General features: G+C 47.9%; 1 protein-coding gene across 1 annotated transcript; it reads right to left on the bottom strand.

The window, feature by feature from the left end:
- Positions 1-2,450: 2,450 nt before the first annotated feature.
- Positions 2,451-10,329, bottom strand: OTP (orthopedia homeobox). Its single transcript, XM_004678188.1, has 3 exons — positions 10,293-10,329; positions 8,605-9,014; positions 2,451-2,981 (listed from the first exon to the last, which is right to left on the bottom strand). The coding sequence occupies exons 1-3, from the start codon at positions 10,327-10,329 to the stop codon at positions 2,451-2,453; spliced, it is 978 nt and encodes a 325-aa protein (XP_004678245.1).
- Positions 10,330-16,924: the final 6,595 nt, after the last annotated feature.

Raw genomic sequence — 16,924 nt, 5'->3', positions numbered from 1 at the left:
ATTCGAGGTTACCTCGCACTTAGTGTGGAGTGGGAGAAAACCAGGACAACAATGCGGGGTGTGGGGGGAGGGGAGCCTGAGAGGAACCGACCCCAAACCAGACAGTCTGGGACACGCCTCACTCCTCACTCCTCGGAAGGCAGGAGGTTTGCCCCCAACTGGGCAGCCTCGGGCGTCCGAAATCAAGCCTATCTGCCGGCACAAAGACGCCAGCCAGTCGCCCCTTTCCCCTTTCGCTTGGCGGCAAGAGGTCTCAGGCGGAAGAAAGCGCCCGGGGCTTTCCCGCCCACGGCGTACCTGGGGCCAGACGCGGCTGCGGGCCACGCGGGCGGGCAGAGCTAACAGTCCCCACGCTCTTCATCGTGGTCCTCCCAGCGTGGTCTTCCTCCGGCCCAAGGGCTCCCCCGTCACACGCACGCGACCGGGCAAGGGTCGCCCTCCAAGCGTTCGTCTGGGGGAAAGCGTTACCCTAGACGCTTATCAACTCTCGGCTCCGCACTAAGTACCCTCAGCTGCGGTCTCGGGCTCGTAGACCCCGGCTGGCCCAAAGCCTCGCGAGGCCTCGCGCAGCGTGAGGAGCCGGTGCCTGCCCCCCTCACTTCCGGCCTGGAGGCCTACTCGAGGCCGAGCCTTCCCGGGTCCTGCGCCCGTGCGCCGGGCTGCCGGGGCTGCTGTGCAGCAAGGAGATGGAGCCCAAGCCCGCTGAGGGACTGACTGGTCCCAAAAGCGGGGAGCCAGCCCTTTCAGCGCCGTTGAGACCATCCCAACAGCTCTCTTCCTTCCCTGTGGGAGAACCCTCCCGCCATGCAAAGTCACACCAAAACCCATCATTCTCCATATCACATACTGAAAATGATTTTATTTTATCCATTTACATTTCAGTTGATATAAACTTGTCCGGAAAAGTCAAATAATATGCTTTATATTAGCTCAAACATTTATTAAGAAAACCAAATTCCATAAATAAGCACAGACAATAAGTTAAAACATATCACAAATTGACCAGTATGTAACAAGAGTGCTTTATCTACACAAAAACATCCTATTTCACATGTTTGTTCATTCTTCGAAAGCGCTTCTGTTCTCTGGGTTTGAATTTGACCAGCACATGCAGAAAGAGCTGATTGTGTTTCTCTGTACAAAGTGGCAGGGTTGTAGATGTCCCAGGGTACCCAGCCGGCAGGGGCCGAGGGGCACCAGGGACCACAGGACGACCACAAAACAACCAAGGGCGCAGAGCAGCCAGGAGAGAGAAACGGAAAAGGAAGCAAACAAACCCGTCCTGAAGGATCCAGAAGAAAGATGTGGCCTTTGCTTTTACAAAGGGAAACGTTTCTTACACTTTTATTCTTCCTTACAGACTTATCAAAATGGACAAATCACCTCCTCTTCATCACATGACTGCTGTAATCTACTCCAGTCACCCAATGCACTGGCATGTTGCTCCTGAGAAGCCTTCCCTTCTATACCTGCACAGCCCGAAGTTGTGTATAGGAAACAGAAATAAGATCAAATAAAAGCTGTTTTGCAAGCCAATAGAGGGCTGCGTGGATGTGATGGGGGTGGACGGGTGAACGGTGCGAAGGTAAGGTAGTGGGAGAGGAAAGAAAGAGGAGTTCAGAGAAACAATTCAAGGATAAATCAAATTACTCCATCAGTTGGACCTTCGGATAAGGTGGTTGGTAATCTGTTACCTCCTTGAAGACAAAAATCCCTAACATTGTGCTGTGCCTTGAACACGTCCGTGTGTGACCTAGGTGCACTGTGTATGTGTATGTGCGCGTGTGTGTGGTGTCTGAGTGAGCGAGAGTGTGGAGTGTGTGTGTTTCTGCCCACAAACCAGTCCATTGGTGTCTGATTTCAGATCCTGAGTCGACTCCCTGGTAAGTAAAATGGCGGGAAGGATGCTTTTTGCAGAGTGCGGAAAGAAGGGTAGAAGGTGCGGGGAAAGGAGGGACCGAAGGGCGGCGGTGGGCTAGGGGGTTGGGTCGTAGGCGTCGCGTTGAAGGTGTGAATGGGAAGGCGCCAGGCAAAGGCCGTAGGGGGTGGGGGGTGAGGCGCCAGCACTAAGTGTGCGAGCCCCGAGGCCGGAGAAAGCAGGAAAGGATGGGGTGAAGCGCCAGAGACAGGACGGGGGGGGGGGGGGGGAAGGGAGGAACTGGGTGAAAAGAGATGAGGAGTTGTGGGCGAGGGACTAGGGGACCCGGGCGAGCGAAATCAGGCGGAGGGGCGGGCTGGGGCTCGGGTTAGCCCGAGCTAGTGGAGGCGGGAAGGGAGGACTGAACGAAACCAGGCGGAGGCCCAGTCCCGACGGGGTTGGGGCGCCGGGGCCGGATGGGGGCAGAGCGCCCGGCAGGGGCCCGAGCGGGGAGCTGGGGCCGGGGGCGCGCCGGGTGGGCCTCGGACGGCCCTGGGTGGCGCGGGGACGGAGCGGGCGGGGCGCGGCGGCATTAAGTGAAGCTCATGGAGACTGTGTGCTCTAGCGCCTTGCGGCGGAGGGAGGCGATGCTCGTGCCCCGCCACACGTCGCTGCTGTCCGGGGAGCTGCAGAGCTGGGGCGAGCCCGAGACGTTGCTGGGGCCGGGGAGGGAGGCGGGCACCATGCCGGGGAAGGCGGGCTGGTAGAGGTGCGACTGCAGCCCCGCGCCGTTGGAGCCGGCCAGGCTGTTGGACAGGCCCATGGAGTTGGGTGGCGGCCCCGCCGCCAGGCTGCACTGGGACAGCGACTGCGCCATGGCTTGCTGCCGGCCCAGCGCCGGCGGCAGCGGCAGCTGGGACACGCCCGGCATGGCGGCCGCCGCCCAGCGGGTGTCGTTGGCGTGGAAAGAGCACAGGCTGTCGCCCATGGCGGCGGCGGCGGCGGCGGCGGCCGACGGAAACTGAGGCAGGCCTGGCGTGGGCAGCAGCGTGCCTGGCGCCCGAAACACGTTGGTGGTCTTCTTGCGCTTCTTCCACTTAGCCCGCCGGTTCTGGAACCAGACCTGGAGCGGGAGGGGCGGGAGCGGGGAGAGAGCGAGCGCGGTTAGCGGGCGGGCGGCCACGCGGGGCGGGGGCTGGAGCCCAAGAACGCGCGCGACTACACCCACCGAGCCTCCGGCCGAACAACCACCCAGGCGCGCAGCCAAGGACAGTGTTTCTCCACTAGCTCGAGGCCAGTTGGCGTCCCTGGTACCCACCACCGTGGACCTTGGGCCCTGAGAGAACGTGCCTCAAAGCGGTTACACCAGTGCAAACGTACCAGCCGTGCAGTGTTCACCACGGCCCTGCACGCTGGCATACTCTGTGCCCTGCGTAAATGCACAGGTCTCTGCAGGCTGGCAGGTGTCAAGGTTGTATCCACAGGTGTACAAATGAAGATAAACATGAGTACCTAGGTGGCTTAATAACGTGCCTTATATCACTGATGGGGTATAGAATTTTCAGAAACGCTGAAAATTTGGAAATTGATGGAGGGCCCTGGATGACACAGCCAGTTGAAAATCGAAAAACAAAGGAAAACCCCTAACGCCTCAATGACAGAGGGGATGGGTTAACATAGTGATCCGTGTGGGAAACCAAGCGCTACTGACCCACAGCGCTCCTGGGTCACCAGCCTTACTTCTGACTCCTCAGATTGGTACACGGCCATAAATTTCCGTGCTTCATTCTCAATCAAGCCCCTCTAAGGGGGCACCTTTGTCTGGTCTGTGTAGGTGTGCTGGAACCTACTGCTAGAGCCCTGTACCTTAGGGCCTTCCACTCTATTCTTTTCAGGGACTTCCTAAGAAATCCACAAAACAAGGCCTCCAATTCTCTCAAATCCTCTGTATCATCTAAACTAAAACAAAATTTTCTGAGCGCTACAAATTAAAGAAAGTCAAGTTTAAAGCTCACACTTAGATAAGTCCCGGTGAGTTTTAAAAGAAAATACTTGATGAAAATAAGTCTCCTGCTTGTTCTTTATTAACAGTGGCTCTTGAATGTCAGACTTACCAGGCAAATTTGCCTATGGATGTCAAATTTACTACCACAGGGGGAAAAAGACTTCTTTCTGAGCAATATAAAGTAAGCTGCCTGACCAAATAACCACTGCCTCCACATATTTGAATTTGATTGAAAAAAAAAAATTGCCAGCATGCCTGCTTGGCATGTTGTAGTTTAACACAGCTCAGTTACTTTTAAGCTTCATCTTAGAATTTGGGCAATGCAACCTGACCAACATATTCATGGTCAAAAGGTTATTCATTTACTAATCTAAGGTATTTAATGTTTATTTTGCAAGCTAGAGAGTTTTGAGTATGGATGTAGGGTTCTTAGAAAGCTACCTAATGCACATGGGCTGTACCTACCAGTGTAAGTGAAGACACAACCTATCTATGCTTCCCAGTGTGAAGGGAGTAGCAGTCTTAGAGTTGGTGCCAGTCTTTGGGCTGCCCTTACCCCTTCTACCATACCCTCATAGTCCCCCCCCCACGCACACACACTTTAATCTTTCTTTGGTTTCTACCCCCATTTCTCCTGTTTTTGCCTACTTGAGTCTCTGGGTTAGCTAAAGACGGGTCTCTTCTCTGCTAAAGCCCCGAACTGTAGGGGCGGTGAATTAAATGAGGCATTGGAGCTCTTGAATAGTGAGTGGAATCAATGCAGCCAGCAAGAATTGAGCTGTTAGTAGCCTTAGACAGAGAATAACCCACAGGAGCTCAGGAAAGCCCTGTAAGGACCTGTGGGTCAGGGCGCTTTGCAAGACCCAGCTGGGATTGTGGGGATGGAGCCCCAGTGGGGCCATAGACAGGGTCCATGTCTATGGATAATCTAAATTGTCCCCCATCTCTCACACGTTGTCGCATCAGATAAATGTTGAAATACATCCATAAAAGCCAATATCTAGATACCTAACACCTTATAAGAGTCAGGGAGTCTTGAAATGTTTGAATGTCTGGGGTGGCAGAGGGAGTAGGGAGAGAAACAAGGAAAAAGGCATGGGGGGGGAGGAGAGACAGAGAATGGCCTTATAGAATTTCAATAGAAAATACAACCACCAGAAAGATTTCTGGCTCTAGGATCTGCTCAGGCATAGGCAGAAAAGAACAGCTGTTAAAGAACTAAATATTAAAGAAATAATCGAAAAATCAGGCTCAATTATATCTGAGGGTTAGTAGTCAAATGACGGCTACAAAATTTTTTTATGTTTCATGGCTTACTGGGATTGGGGAAAAAAATCTGCATGGGATCTGAGCACCTCCGTTCCAAGCTATGATGCATATGTTTTTAAAATGTGAATGTTTCCACTTGAAAACTAGAGCATGACTGATTAAAATGCAGGTAAAACCTAAGGGAGATTTTGAGAATGCACAGATGACAACTCCAGGAAATATATTAACCGCAGCCACTGGCCAACTTTGTACTCAGTTTGAAATGCAGCTCCTCTCAGAAAATGCTTAATACAACAGTGAGAATCTAATGGAGGTTGGAATTTAAAAATCCACTTTCATGATATCTGCTGTTACAGTAATATAGACATACTGTAAATGTATTTTAAAATATATAGCCCATTTAATTCTCCACCTATAAATGGCTCAGAAATAGAGAAAGAGAGGGAGAAAGAGTGAATATTACTTTTCCCTCCTAGAAGCAAACGCTTTATGAAGATCTCATTGGAATCCAGCAAATGATTAATGTGAAGATTTGGGAGGAAATCTGGGGAGCTATATTAAAGCCTAGATCTCAGGTTCATTTCGATCAGCCAGCCGTGAACTCTGGGCCGAATTCATTACACTTTAATAGTGCTGGGAGAGGAAGAAAATGCAATTTCTCATTCCATTAGAAAACTAGAAAATACTCTCAGCTTGTCCCCCTATTAAGATGTGGCAGGTGACAGGGCCATTCTGGGGGACACGGTCAATGGAATTACAGCACATTATTTTTGTTCGTATAAAATATTGAAAGGCAAGCCTGACTGTGCAGAAGTTATTTCACTGATTTGGTTTTTATGTAAATAAAATATTGAAAGTTAATTAATCCGTGCTAGAGACTAATGATTATGCTTATTATATTGCATTTGATCGCGTAATTTGCATGATTCTCGCATTGCTGCTTAATAAGCCATTCCAGGTTATAAATAATTCTGAAATTGGTTTCTAATAATGGCATGCTATAAAAGGAATGGTTTTATTACACTAGCCAGAAAAAGGGAGTGATATCAGACATGGAATTGGCCTTCTTGTGAGTAAAGGTGCTTTAACAAATACTTAAAGTGTGGTATACACCAAATATAGATTTTAAAATAGATTGTATTATTTAGTTTAGAATAAAAAATCATCTCTAAAAACATACAATTGCAATAAATTGAATATTTAGATCATTTTTAATCAGTGTGGTGGCCCACATACTGAAAAGAATATGTGGCAATCTGTTAACTATAAAGAAAACTATGAAGTACTCATCATATAAGAACATAAACCAATTACTATTTAATTTGAATTTGGTCAAGGAGCATCGGTACAGTGAATTGTGAAGTAAATACATTTTCCATAAATTATTTTTGCATTACATTACATAATGTTAATCACTTTGAAATGTTAATTAAGAAGGTTATGTTGATCTGATTACTTTTTAAACTATGGAACATTATTTTTAAAAATATTGAAATTGCCATTCTATTAAATTATTCCTATCAGCAGCCTCAAGCTATTATCTTTGGTTGAACATTATGCTACAACAATTAAAGTACTTTGTCTTTTTCTTCCTGAATATTCTTTTGTGTACTTTTTGAAAATAACTGTTTCTATTACATAGTTTATATTTTATTTCATTTACAGCTTTTTCTATTAAAAGAATCACTGCCATTAACCTTTGTAAGACCTAATAAAGTTTAATAGACCTCGTTTTCTTTTTTCATAAAATCAGTTGTCCAATTATATTTTATTTGTGATTCCAGGTTCTATTCTAGCTTAAAATAATCACCAGTATGTCTAGTTTAAATAACAGAATTTACTACTTAAAACAAAAATAATTAGATAATATTTTGTTTGAGAGACAAAATAATAAATTTGTAAAATTTGAGCCTATAAAAATTGTAAAAACCACTACTACCATTAGCAGTAATGGAAGTATTAAAATTGTGAAAATTTGAACTTAACTTTAGATTCAAAAAGAGGTACAGGTAAAAAGACAAATTAAAGAGCATAAATAAAATATATCTGCATAACGCTATTGGTACTCTTTTGGTGCTTAGTTTCAATGGCCCATGGTTCAGGGCTTCCAGAGTTCGCTAATGAAACCACCCAGACTTATACTGAATAAAAACGTTCATCTATGTTATGCCCTGAATATTACCTTATTAATTTGACCACTTGAGTCCCTGATGACTTTCATTTTCTGATTATTTAGAATAGAAGTATACACTATTTTTTATGTTAGGTCTTATTTATAATGCCAAATGGACATGAAAATTTTAACATTGATTATGATCACTCCTGTGTCTTACTTCTTAGGTCCAATGTAAAATAATTGAGTTCTTTAAATGTAATTGGTAAACGCAGATAGTGCTAAGACTGACTTATAGAAAATACCCAGCCTAAGACAGAAAAGGAAGGTTTTCAGCACTCTGGATAGCCCCAAATCAAATGTGCCACTTGGAATTTCACTTACAGCACTGGTCCATAAAATTTTTGTTATATTGCTTTCATTGCTCTAGAAAACAAGGAGAATATTTGCCATTCGGTTAGCCATTCATTATAATTTTTATACCTCAATTTTCAGAAAAGTTAGAGGTGTGGTTTTCTATGTTATATATGACTTACAAGTTGGAGGAGGACTGGTCAAGAGCAAGGAGTCAGTAATGATATCTTCTACCACCTGACAAACTTCTGCCCTAAATGTCATTTCTTTACATCGAATATCTACAACACAAACCCTTCCTCTTTCTGTTTTCTTAGGTGAAAACCAGGATTCACAGACTGTAGAGTAAGCATATTAGTAGACCATCAAAGTTAAAACCTGTAAACATCAAGGCTAAGAGTAATTCACCTGAGAGCGGCAGGAAGGGACTGTTCAGCAAAATTAAGCTACACTGTAAAACACTAATGTGAAGCTTTTTCTTTCTTTCTTTCTTTCTTTCTTTCTTTCTTTCTTTCTTTCTTTCTTTCTTTCTTTCTTTCTTTCTTTCTTTTTTTTGAGACATTCACTAAGTTATATGTTTTCTACGTTCCCTTATTAATCTAAAGTTCAACACAAACTCATTAAAAGGTAATGAAATATTTGCCCGTTAATAACGCGAGCTGGAGTGGAGGTTCATCCTCGGCTTAGGATCCTGGGAGACACCAAGGTTCCCTTCTCCAGAGGATGGGGACAACGCAGCTGGCAAACAACTCCGGCTTCGCTTTTGAGGAGTTTCTGCGGGGACATGGCTATATTGGTCAGAGATGGGTCCCTGTCTGTCCAATGCGGGGAAAGGTGACTCAGAAAGCTTTTCCCGTAGTGGATCTAACACTTTAACGCAGAGACAGCCTGAGCAGAGCCCAGGTCCCGGTTGGGAGGGACGGGAAAATAATGCTTCCTTTGCCCAGTCTACACCCACCCCACCTTCTCATCTTCTGCCCCAGCGAGCGCCCCAGTCCTGGGTACCTGCACTCGGGACTCGGTCAGCCCGATACGCAGCGCAAGTTCCTCGCGCATGAAGATGTCGGGGTAGTGAGTCTTGGCAAAGCTCCTCTCCAACTCGTTGAGCTGTGCGGGGGTGAACCGCGTCCGGTGGCGCTTCTGTTTCTGTTGGCCCTGCTGCTGGCCGGCTTGGCTGGGGTTCGGGCCACCCTGGGGTCCCGGCTGCTTGTCGGGGTCCTTTGCGCTCACAGCCAGCGAGGCCGGCGTAGAACCCACAGTGGTGATGTCCTCCCCAGGCAGCAGAGTGGTTCCCTCGACTGGGTCGGTGTTGGGCGCTAGGTCCCCAGGATGGCCCCCGGGGTCGGAACCCCCCACGCCCAGCCTACACTTCACCGCCTCCCGGTGGCCCAGAAGCTCGGCGGCATCTTTCATACCTGAGGAGGCAAGGGGATCGCGGTCACTACTTTCCTGTCGACTCCAAGAGGGATTGTCCTTCCTGAGCGGTTCTCCTTCAGCCCCATCCTCGGCTCCCTGTGCCCACGTTCGCCCTATGGAGAAAACTCCCGGGACTCTTAGTTGGGTGCCCTAGGATTTGGACTGCCTGCCTAGAATAACACGTTCCAGCCTTTTCCCCTTTCTCCGCAGCGGGCTCGGGTAGTAAACAGCACTTGCTTTCGCGTCTCCCACAGAGAAACACTTCCAGTCCCGGCAATGAAACACCCCTCCTAGTCCTTTACAGGAACCGCACCCCTGACGCCCCCAAGCTTATCCTCGGACTGGGGAAAAGGGGTGAAAGGAAAATTAAGGGATTCCTTGGTTGCTGCCCCACCTGCGCTTAGGCAGCCTGACCAACTCTATCCCGCCCTCAGCCGATTCCCTCTCACTTTCGGAAGATGAATAAGTGTCCAAGACTTCCACCCCCCCGAAATCAACCCAAATCAGCTCCGCCTCCCCCTCAAATCAGAAAAAGTGTTTGGAAAATGGAGTCATATCCATCACCAAAGATTCGCAAACTGGAAACCCAGAGCCCAGCAACCTAGACAGCATTAAGAAAGCTCAAGTAAACTCTATACACCTAACAGTGAATCAAACTTTAGAGAATTCAACTTTTCTTTCCGGAGAAATAAAAGGCGCGTGCGTCTCAGTCATTGGCAACACCGAGTCTCTTGCAGGCGGGGATGCCTGTGAGGATGAATTTGGCTTTTCTCCTTTCACAAGGAGTACACTTAGCAAATCCGTTTCTGATTGCAGAGGCTTCTCCTTCACGCCAGATTTTTTCAAATCCAATCACACTTAGAGGAGGAGAGCAGGAAGTAGTGGGGAGAGAAAAAAAGAAGAAAAAAAAGAGGAGAAAGAAATTCCAAATCAAAGCAAACAGGAGAGAGAGAGAGAAGAAAACACCTCCAAACAAATTATCTAGGCGTAGATCGCCTTTCAGAAAAAAAATAATAATAAGGGGGGAGGGGATAAGAGAAAAAAAATAAGACAAACAAAAGGTAACACTAACAACATTTCCCAACTCCTTTTTTGGATCTACATATTCCATAGATTTTTTTTTAAAGACGATGTTAAATCAAATTAAACTTTAATGCAGCACAATTACTTTTAAAGAAATTAGTCCATTTAGGGCGCATTAAGGTAAAATAAGGAACAAATTGACAATTTCCTGCCCCGGCTTCTCCTGGCTGCCCGGGCGAGAGGCGCACACTCACCTAGCCTGGCGTCCAGGAGGTCGGCGTGAGACAGCATCGCGCACCGCTCCAGGGCGAAAGCTGTTCCCCCCCAAATTTTAGCGGCTTTAAGTTATTTAAAATAGATATAAGCTATAAGCTATACGATATAGATATATATAGATCACCTAAATGAAAGAAAATTCGGTTTGTGGTTAAAAAGGGGGCTTCTTGCATTATAATGTCCTTTAGAGAGACGGGGAGGTGCTTAACAGTTGAATGAACCCGTGAGCAGCTCGGCGAGGGGACCAATCAGGAGGGCAGCCTGCAAATGTCAGCGCCCGGAGAGTCCCCCACTCCGCCCGCCCGCCCGCGCCTGCTTGAAGGAGGCGGCGGCAGCCCTGGCTGCTCCAGCTCGGAGCAGCTGCGGAAGCAGCAGCGGCCGCCTCGGTCTCTCCTTGAGCTTCTGAGCCCGTCCTCGGTTAGTTCATCCTTTCGATTTTCTCCAGGCTCACGCTTCCTTCTCCTGGTCCCACTCTGCTCTCTCCGAAGGCGCAGCTCCGGCTCTTTGAGCTAGGATCTTCCTGGGGCAGAGGCAGAGCTGGGGCGGGAACAGGGCATGACCCCGGCGTGATCGAAGAGTCGCCCCAGCCTGAGCGCTGCGGACGAGTACTGCCTTCGGCTGGCTCGGACCCACCAGTTCAGAGCACCATAGAGGCTCCCAACGCGGCCTCCAGACCGAACCTAGATTTCGCTGCCACGCTGCAGGCCTGTGCGTAGGGTCCAAACCCGCTGTGTAGGCCCGGGGCCTACAAAGCCCCAGCCCCTCCGCAACACCAGAGCCAGAGTCCCCGGCCCCTGCAGGGCCCCGCGGTCGGCTTCAGGGCCTCTTGCATAGTGAGGATTCGTAAGCTCTGCACCTTCGTGTGAGACTCCTGCTACTTCGCCCAACCCACGCTGGCATCCTGGCCCGCAACACACTTTTGGTCAAAGTTTCTAAGTTCAGCAGGCTCCCAACTCCATTTAGGACTGTAAATAAAGTTAAATGCTCTTTATTTTCGTCTTGAATATGTTAAACTACTTGAACAATTTAAAGTGCCTTGCACAAGTGAAGCGAACCATTTCTAATGTTCTGATTTTTCAGAGCCAGCCAACAACAAAGTTTAGATTAGTAATATATTTCTAACCAGAGTAATTTTCAAGATCATTAGGCATTTATGTAATTAGTGCCAAATCTATAAGCTTTTATTACGATTATTAGAGTAAAATCAGTATAAATTTGTACTAATTTACTACTGTTTAGACTTGGCTGTCAAGCCCAGAGGTTCTTATTGTAAATGATAACTGAGGAAATTAAGTGCAAAATTCTGTACCATTTCTGATCTGCTCCTAAACAATCCGTTTCAATTGTATTTGTAGCAGAACATAATGCCCTTTTAAAGTTATTTGACTTGTATTTTTATTTGCAACACAAGAAAAATGCCCTCTACCCAGGCACAATGAAAACCGATATTTACTACCCTCAACTTGATTAACATTGATTTTTAATTCGAGAGTGATGCAATTAAGATTATTCATTTAGTGCAAATAAAGCTTCCACAAAAGGGTGGTCCTATGAAGTCTGTTTTAAATAATACGGAGCAAATGGCTTTTTTTGTTCGCCGTCCAATTGATTTACACAAAACATTGGAAATGCTGCCTGATAGCAGATGCGAGAGGAATTGTGTGTGTGTGCGCGCGCGCGTCTGTGTGTGTGAGAGTGTGTGTGTGTGTGTCCTTTGCTGTGTGTGTGACAGGGACCCAGCAAGGAGAGAGACAAAGGAGGCGGCAAAGCGAACTCTAGGGCAGTTTTGCTTCCTCCCGCTCTCCTACAGCCTGTTTCCCCTCCTCCCATGCACACACAAGGTGCGCGCGCGCACACACATGCACACTCGTGTGGGTTCAGGGTATCAGCCACACTGATTCCCCGCAAGCTCCACAGCTGGAGGAGACCGCTTCCCCGCAAGCTCCACAGCTGGAGGAGCTCCGCGGCCTACGCTGGTGCTGCCGGAGCCGCGGGTGTGGGAATGGGGCGCCCGCACCGCCGGCTCTGACTCGGCAGGGCCCAGGCGCAGCCGCGTGTTTGTGGAACCTGAGCGTGTTCGGCAAGCGCCGTGTCCTTTCAAGAAAAGCCTTTCCTGGGAGGGGATACCTAGAGCTAAAGCAACAACAGTTCCTCCAATAAAGGCTTTCCATTCCCAAACAAACCCCCAAATGTGGAAGCTTTGGTGCCCAGGGCGAGCGCCGCGGGAGGTCAGAGTGAGGCCTGGGGCTGGGCGGGTTTCGCCTCTGACTGGCCTACTGAGAGCGCACCTGACTGCAATCTCCCTGGAAAGCGTGGAGGGTTTGTGCCCACCTGGGTGGAGCTTGCGGGGTATCCAAGACCGGAACACAGGGGCAGAGGTGGGGAGACGTGTCAGAGGGAGAGACTGGCTGAGGGGACTGGCAGCGGTGCGCTGCTCCTTCAAACTGGCAGGCCCGTCGTCCGTCGAGGCCCGCACCGCCTTGGCTCCGCACCCTTCCTGGAGGGAGGAGGGAAGAACAGCACCTGGGGAGAGCAGCGAACGCGAGAGAGGCCCCGACTCCACACGCGTGTGCACAGAGCGCGGCGTCCTCGTCCGTGAGCCGACCCCAGACAGGCGGCAGCCGCGCAGTGTCCTCCTGCACGCACTCGCTCGTATATTGTTTTTTTGTATCTTTCAGGTCGATAAATAAAATGTGTAATAGTTAATGTGAAGACACATTAGAGTAATAACAATGGGACGAAATCAGAGGATTATCCATCTCTGTTAGTAACCGCTGAATAACAATGTTGCGGCGTGATTGATAGCCCGCTTCATTTTATGACTTTTCTATTGGTCTTGATTTTTATAGCAGTATAAACAAACTAAATCATTTCTTCCAAGTCTTCAGAGCATAAGCATGGCGGGGGGCGGGGCTGGAGGTGGGGGAAAGAAAGGAAAGGAGGGAATAAAGGGAAATCTCAGAATGGGAGGGGGTGACGAGGGGCGGTGTGGGGGGCGTCGAGGTGGGGAGGGCGCAAGCTGGAGCAGGAGCCGAGAGTCACGAGCCGCTGCCAGCAGGCGTGGCGGAGAAAACGACAATAGTCTGCATGTAAAACGCTCGCCCCCGTGCCCGGTTCCCTCTCGGCAGCTCGTTTTGGCCAATGTCTGAATCCACCTGGGCAGCGCCTGAGATGTATTTACCAGAGTTTTATTCCCGTCATCTTTCCACGTTCCTGGGGCAGCCGGGAAAGTGCCGGTCAGGCCCATTGCTATTGATAATTTAAGGCATTTCCCACATGATCATGGGAACTGAAGTCCCTAACAAGGCGAGGCTTTAGCGCAATGGCCCCCAAATCTTCGGAATGACAAGAATGTCTTCAGAAATCACTTCAAACCAAAGTAAAAGGATTTTCTATGACGGATCCAGTGATTTTTCCTCAATAAATAGGTTTTAGATTGTTACACACACGTAGAAGTGGAACAAAGGGAACTACCAGAAAATATATTGGTTGCCCCTAATAAAATTTATTTAGACAGTTTACTTCTCATAAAAAATAGAGATTGAATTTTGTACAAGAGCCTGCCAAGGGGCGATGCACAGGGAAATCATTTTTTCTTTCTCCTTTTCCCCCCTTCTCATTTTTAACGAAGCACAAAGAGCATTTAAAGGCCAGAGAACCCGCTCCCTCTCCGGCAGGACCGCGCGCCCAGACCGAGTCAAAGAACTTTGTGGTTTTGAGAGGAGGGAGCTTTCAGGAGAAAGACATATTATTTTTAAAAATCTTGGTTACTGATATTTAAACTACAGTCACGGCAACTACAAAATCTGCGGTTTCCTCCTGCATTGCCATCCAATTTCAGAGCAAGTTTTAGAAACATAGTGTGCCTGGGTGGGGTGAGAGGTCCCTGTAGCCAGTGCCTTAATGAAGGACTTAGGCTGATTAGGTTTGTAATTCTGATTTTCTCTCCAATTGTATTTCTGTATTGCCAATCCTTTGTAGAAACAGAGACAGACTAAGATTAAAAATACGAACCGGGTGCTCAGGAAGAATTGGGTAGTGTTACCCAACATACTAATTGCTTTTTCCACTTATAGAAACCTTGGTTGTTTATTTAATGTAACTTTCAGCTGCTTGGGTTGTTTGTAAACGGCTCTCTTCTTTTTGCAGACAGTGGGCTGAAATATGGCGCGTTATTATTCACATTCCTGCTATTAAATGCTGAATTGTAACATTGTTCCCTTTAATGAGGAGCGCCTCCCTCAATAATTAACGATCTCACATTTTCCTATTTTCTTGGCTGATGAAAAGAATCAATTTTAATTCGTGGTAAATTACAGCCCTGCTTTTGGGTATTATTTGCTTACAGAAAACAAATCAAGTGATTTGAACACTCCTGTTTACTTTTCCAGATATACAATAACCTAAACACACTGGCAAATCAGATCATATTCCTCAGGTCTACCCTTAGAATCTGAAAAAAATAATAAAGGTTGGGGACAAATACAAGAAAATAAGGGAAGCTTTTAAGTTCACTGCGTTTGGAACAATGGTGACTTGTTCCATATCGTGTCCCTGGTCCAAAAGTGATGATCGAGGCCTCACTGTCACTGTTCCCACTCCTGTCCAGGATAAAGGTCTGAAGACAGCACCTGACCACATCAGATGTTGGGACTGTTTAATGTATGCCTCATGTGGGAAAGGTGACTTGAGGGTGGCCTGTGTGGAAGGAGGTAGATCTGAGAGGGCAGTCAAGGTTCTGAAAAGAGGGGCAGGCTCTTCCACCATCTCTGCATACAAGCACTTTCTCAAGGCTTCCACAGCCCGAGGGGCTTTGGCTGTGTCTTGTTCCGTCACTACAATAACCCTTCGGCTCACCTTCGAGCGGCCATTCTCGAGGGCAGAGTGAACACTGTTAACCCTTGGCCAAGTGGACCCAGGCCCAGCAAACCCACATGTGCTTTCTACTCCTCCTTGGCCAGGGCGCAGAGACTCCGGGACTCGTGGCCACAAAAACTCCTTGCTTACAGGACCCGGGGCCCGGTTTAGGAAGTTAAAAGTCAAGGACCCAAATGATTGTTTTTAAGCGCAGGGAGCCGCAGCTGCGAGCCCGTGACACGCATTTGGGCGAGTGCGCTCTGGTGAGCAGGTTCCCCGCTTGTTCACGCCTACTGTGGGAGGTGGGGGGAAGGGATGTTTGAACTAGTAAAAATCTCGCCCCAAAAGGGTCTGTCTGATTTACCTACCCTTCCCGAAAGCCTATAATGATACACCAACTCGACATCATTTTTTTCCCTGAAATAAACAGTCTCCCATGTGTTGCTAACTCCAAACATACAGTACACCTGGATCAGTCTTCGAGGTGGCAAAGGCCTGTGCCCCGACTGTTTTTTTATGTTTGCCTTCTAACAACTAGCATCCGGGGCTCTCAACTCAGAAAGCTCGGCACAAAACAATGACGGATCAGTACCAGTGCCCAGACTCCGTATCTCCTGTTTTTTGCCTTTAGCCCTGTAATTTAACGGCCCCAATTAGCCACACGGAATAGAATAAGTGACATAGAGATTTTGCTTGCATGTGTTAAGTTCGTTGCTTTTCTGATTTCTATTTACTCAGGATAAATAATCATATATCAGTTATTCAGTTAGGTGACAAGGCTAGTAATTGGAATAAAAAGAAAAACATCTCATCCTTATCTCTTTCTATAACTAGATATAGCGCTAATAAGACTGCATCAATCTTATCTAGCAAATAAATAAAATAGACAAACAAACAAATTCGCCTCCAACAAGTTAATGCGGTGTATCTGAGTGGAAAGTAGATATTTTCACGCATTCTGGAGATGAGGAGTGACTTTTAATAAAATCACAAGAAAAACAAATGTAATTCTGTAAGCCATTTCTTGGAGCCGCCGGCACTCCCCCCTCCCCCTTCGCTCCCCGCCCGGCTCCACCGTCCCAACCTTTTCCTTTTCCTAAGCAGTTAGACCCATTTTACGTCCGACGCCCGGACTTGGCTTCTCCAACCACTTCACATTTGTGTTGGGGGTAAGGGGATGTCTGAGAGTGGAGGGGAATATGATTCTACAGGTAATGAGCTTTTCTCAAGTAGAATCCCCCCCCCCGTCATTTTTTCTGCCTTTATTTAACGTTCTGCCCATTCTTCCTTTTCTTATTTCCTTTCCTTTCACACCGCCCCCTTTCTTTCATTCTCTCTTCCTCCATTCTCTTTTCTTCTTTCTCTTTTCTACCTCTCACCTTCACTCTTTCTCCGTTCTCCTTCGCGTCGGTCCTCTTTGTCTCCTCTTTTCCCTGCTCCCCCCATCCTCTTTCCCTTTCTATTCTCTCTTCTTTCTTCTCCTTCCCGCTCCCTCTTTTCTCTCTACCCCCCCTTCCTTTGCCCCCTCCCGGCAGCCCGAGTGCGGCTAATTCCGGGCGTCTATATTCACTCAATTAGAGAAATCTACAGAGAAGATCGATCTTCCATCTGCAGACATGCCAGCTTAACAAATTAGATTCTTGTTTCGTGCAGGTGATTTGGTGACAGTCGGGGAATTAGAAGTAATAAGTTGTTGTGTTTGAGCCCGGACCCCCACCCCCCGCCCGCGCCCCTCCCCGCCCGCGCCCCTGCC

The sequence above is a fragment of the Condylura cristata genome, unplaced genomic scaffold, assembly GCF_000260355.1.
Source record: "Condylura cristata isolate star-nosed mole 26May11 unplaced genomic scaffold, ConCri1.0 scaffold00007, whole genome shotgun sequence".
NCBI classification, from domain to species: Eukaryota; Metazoa; Chordata; class Mammalia; order Eulipotyphla; family Talpidae; genus Condylura; species Condylura cristata.
The sequence above is the reverse complement of the archived record's forward strand: the minus strand, read 5'-3'. Positions and strand labels throughout refer to the sequence as shown.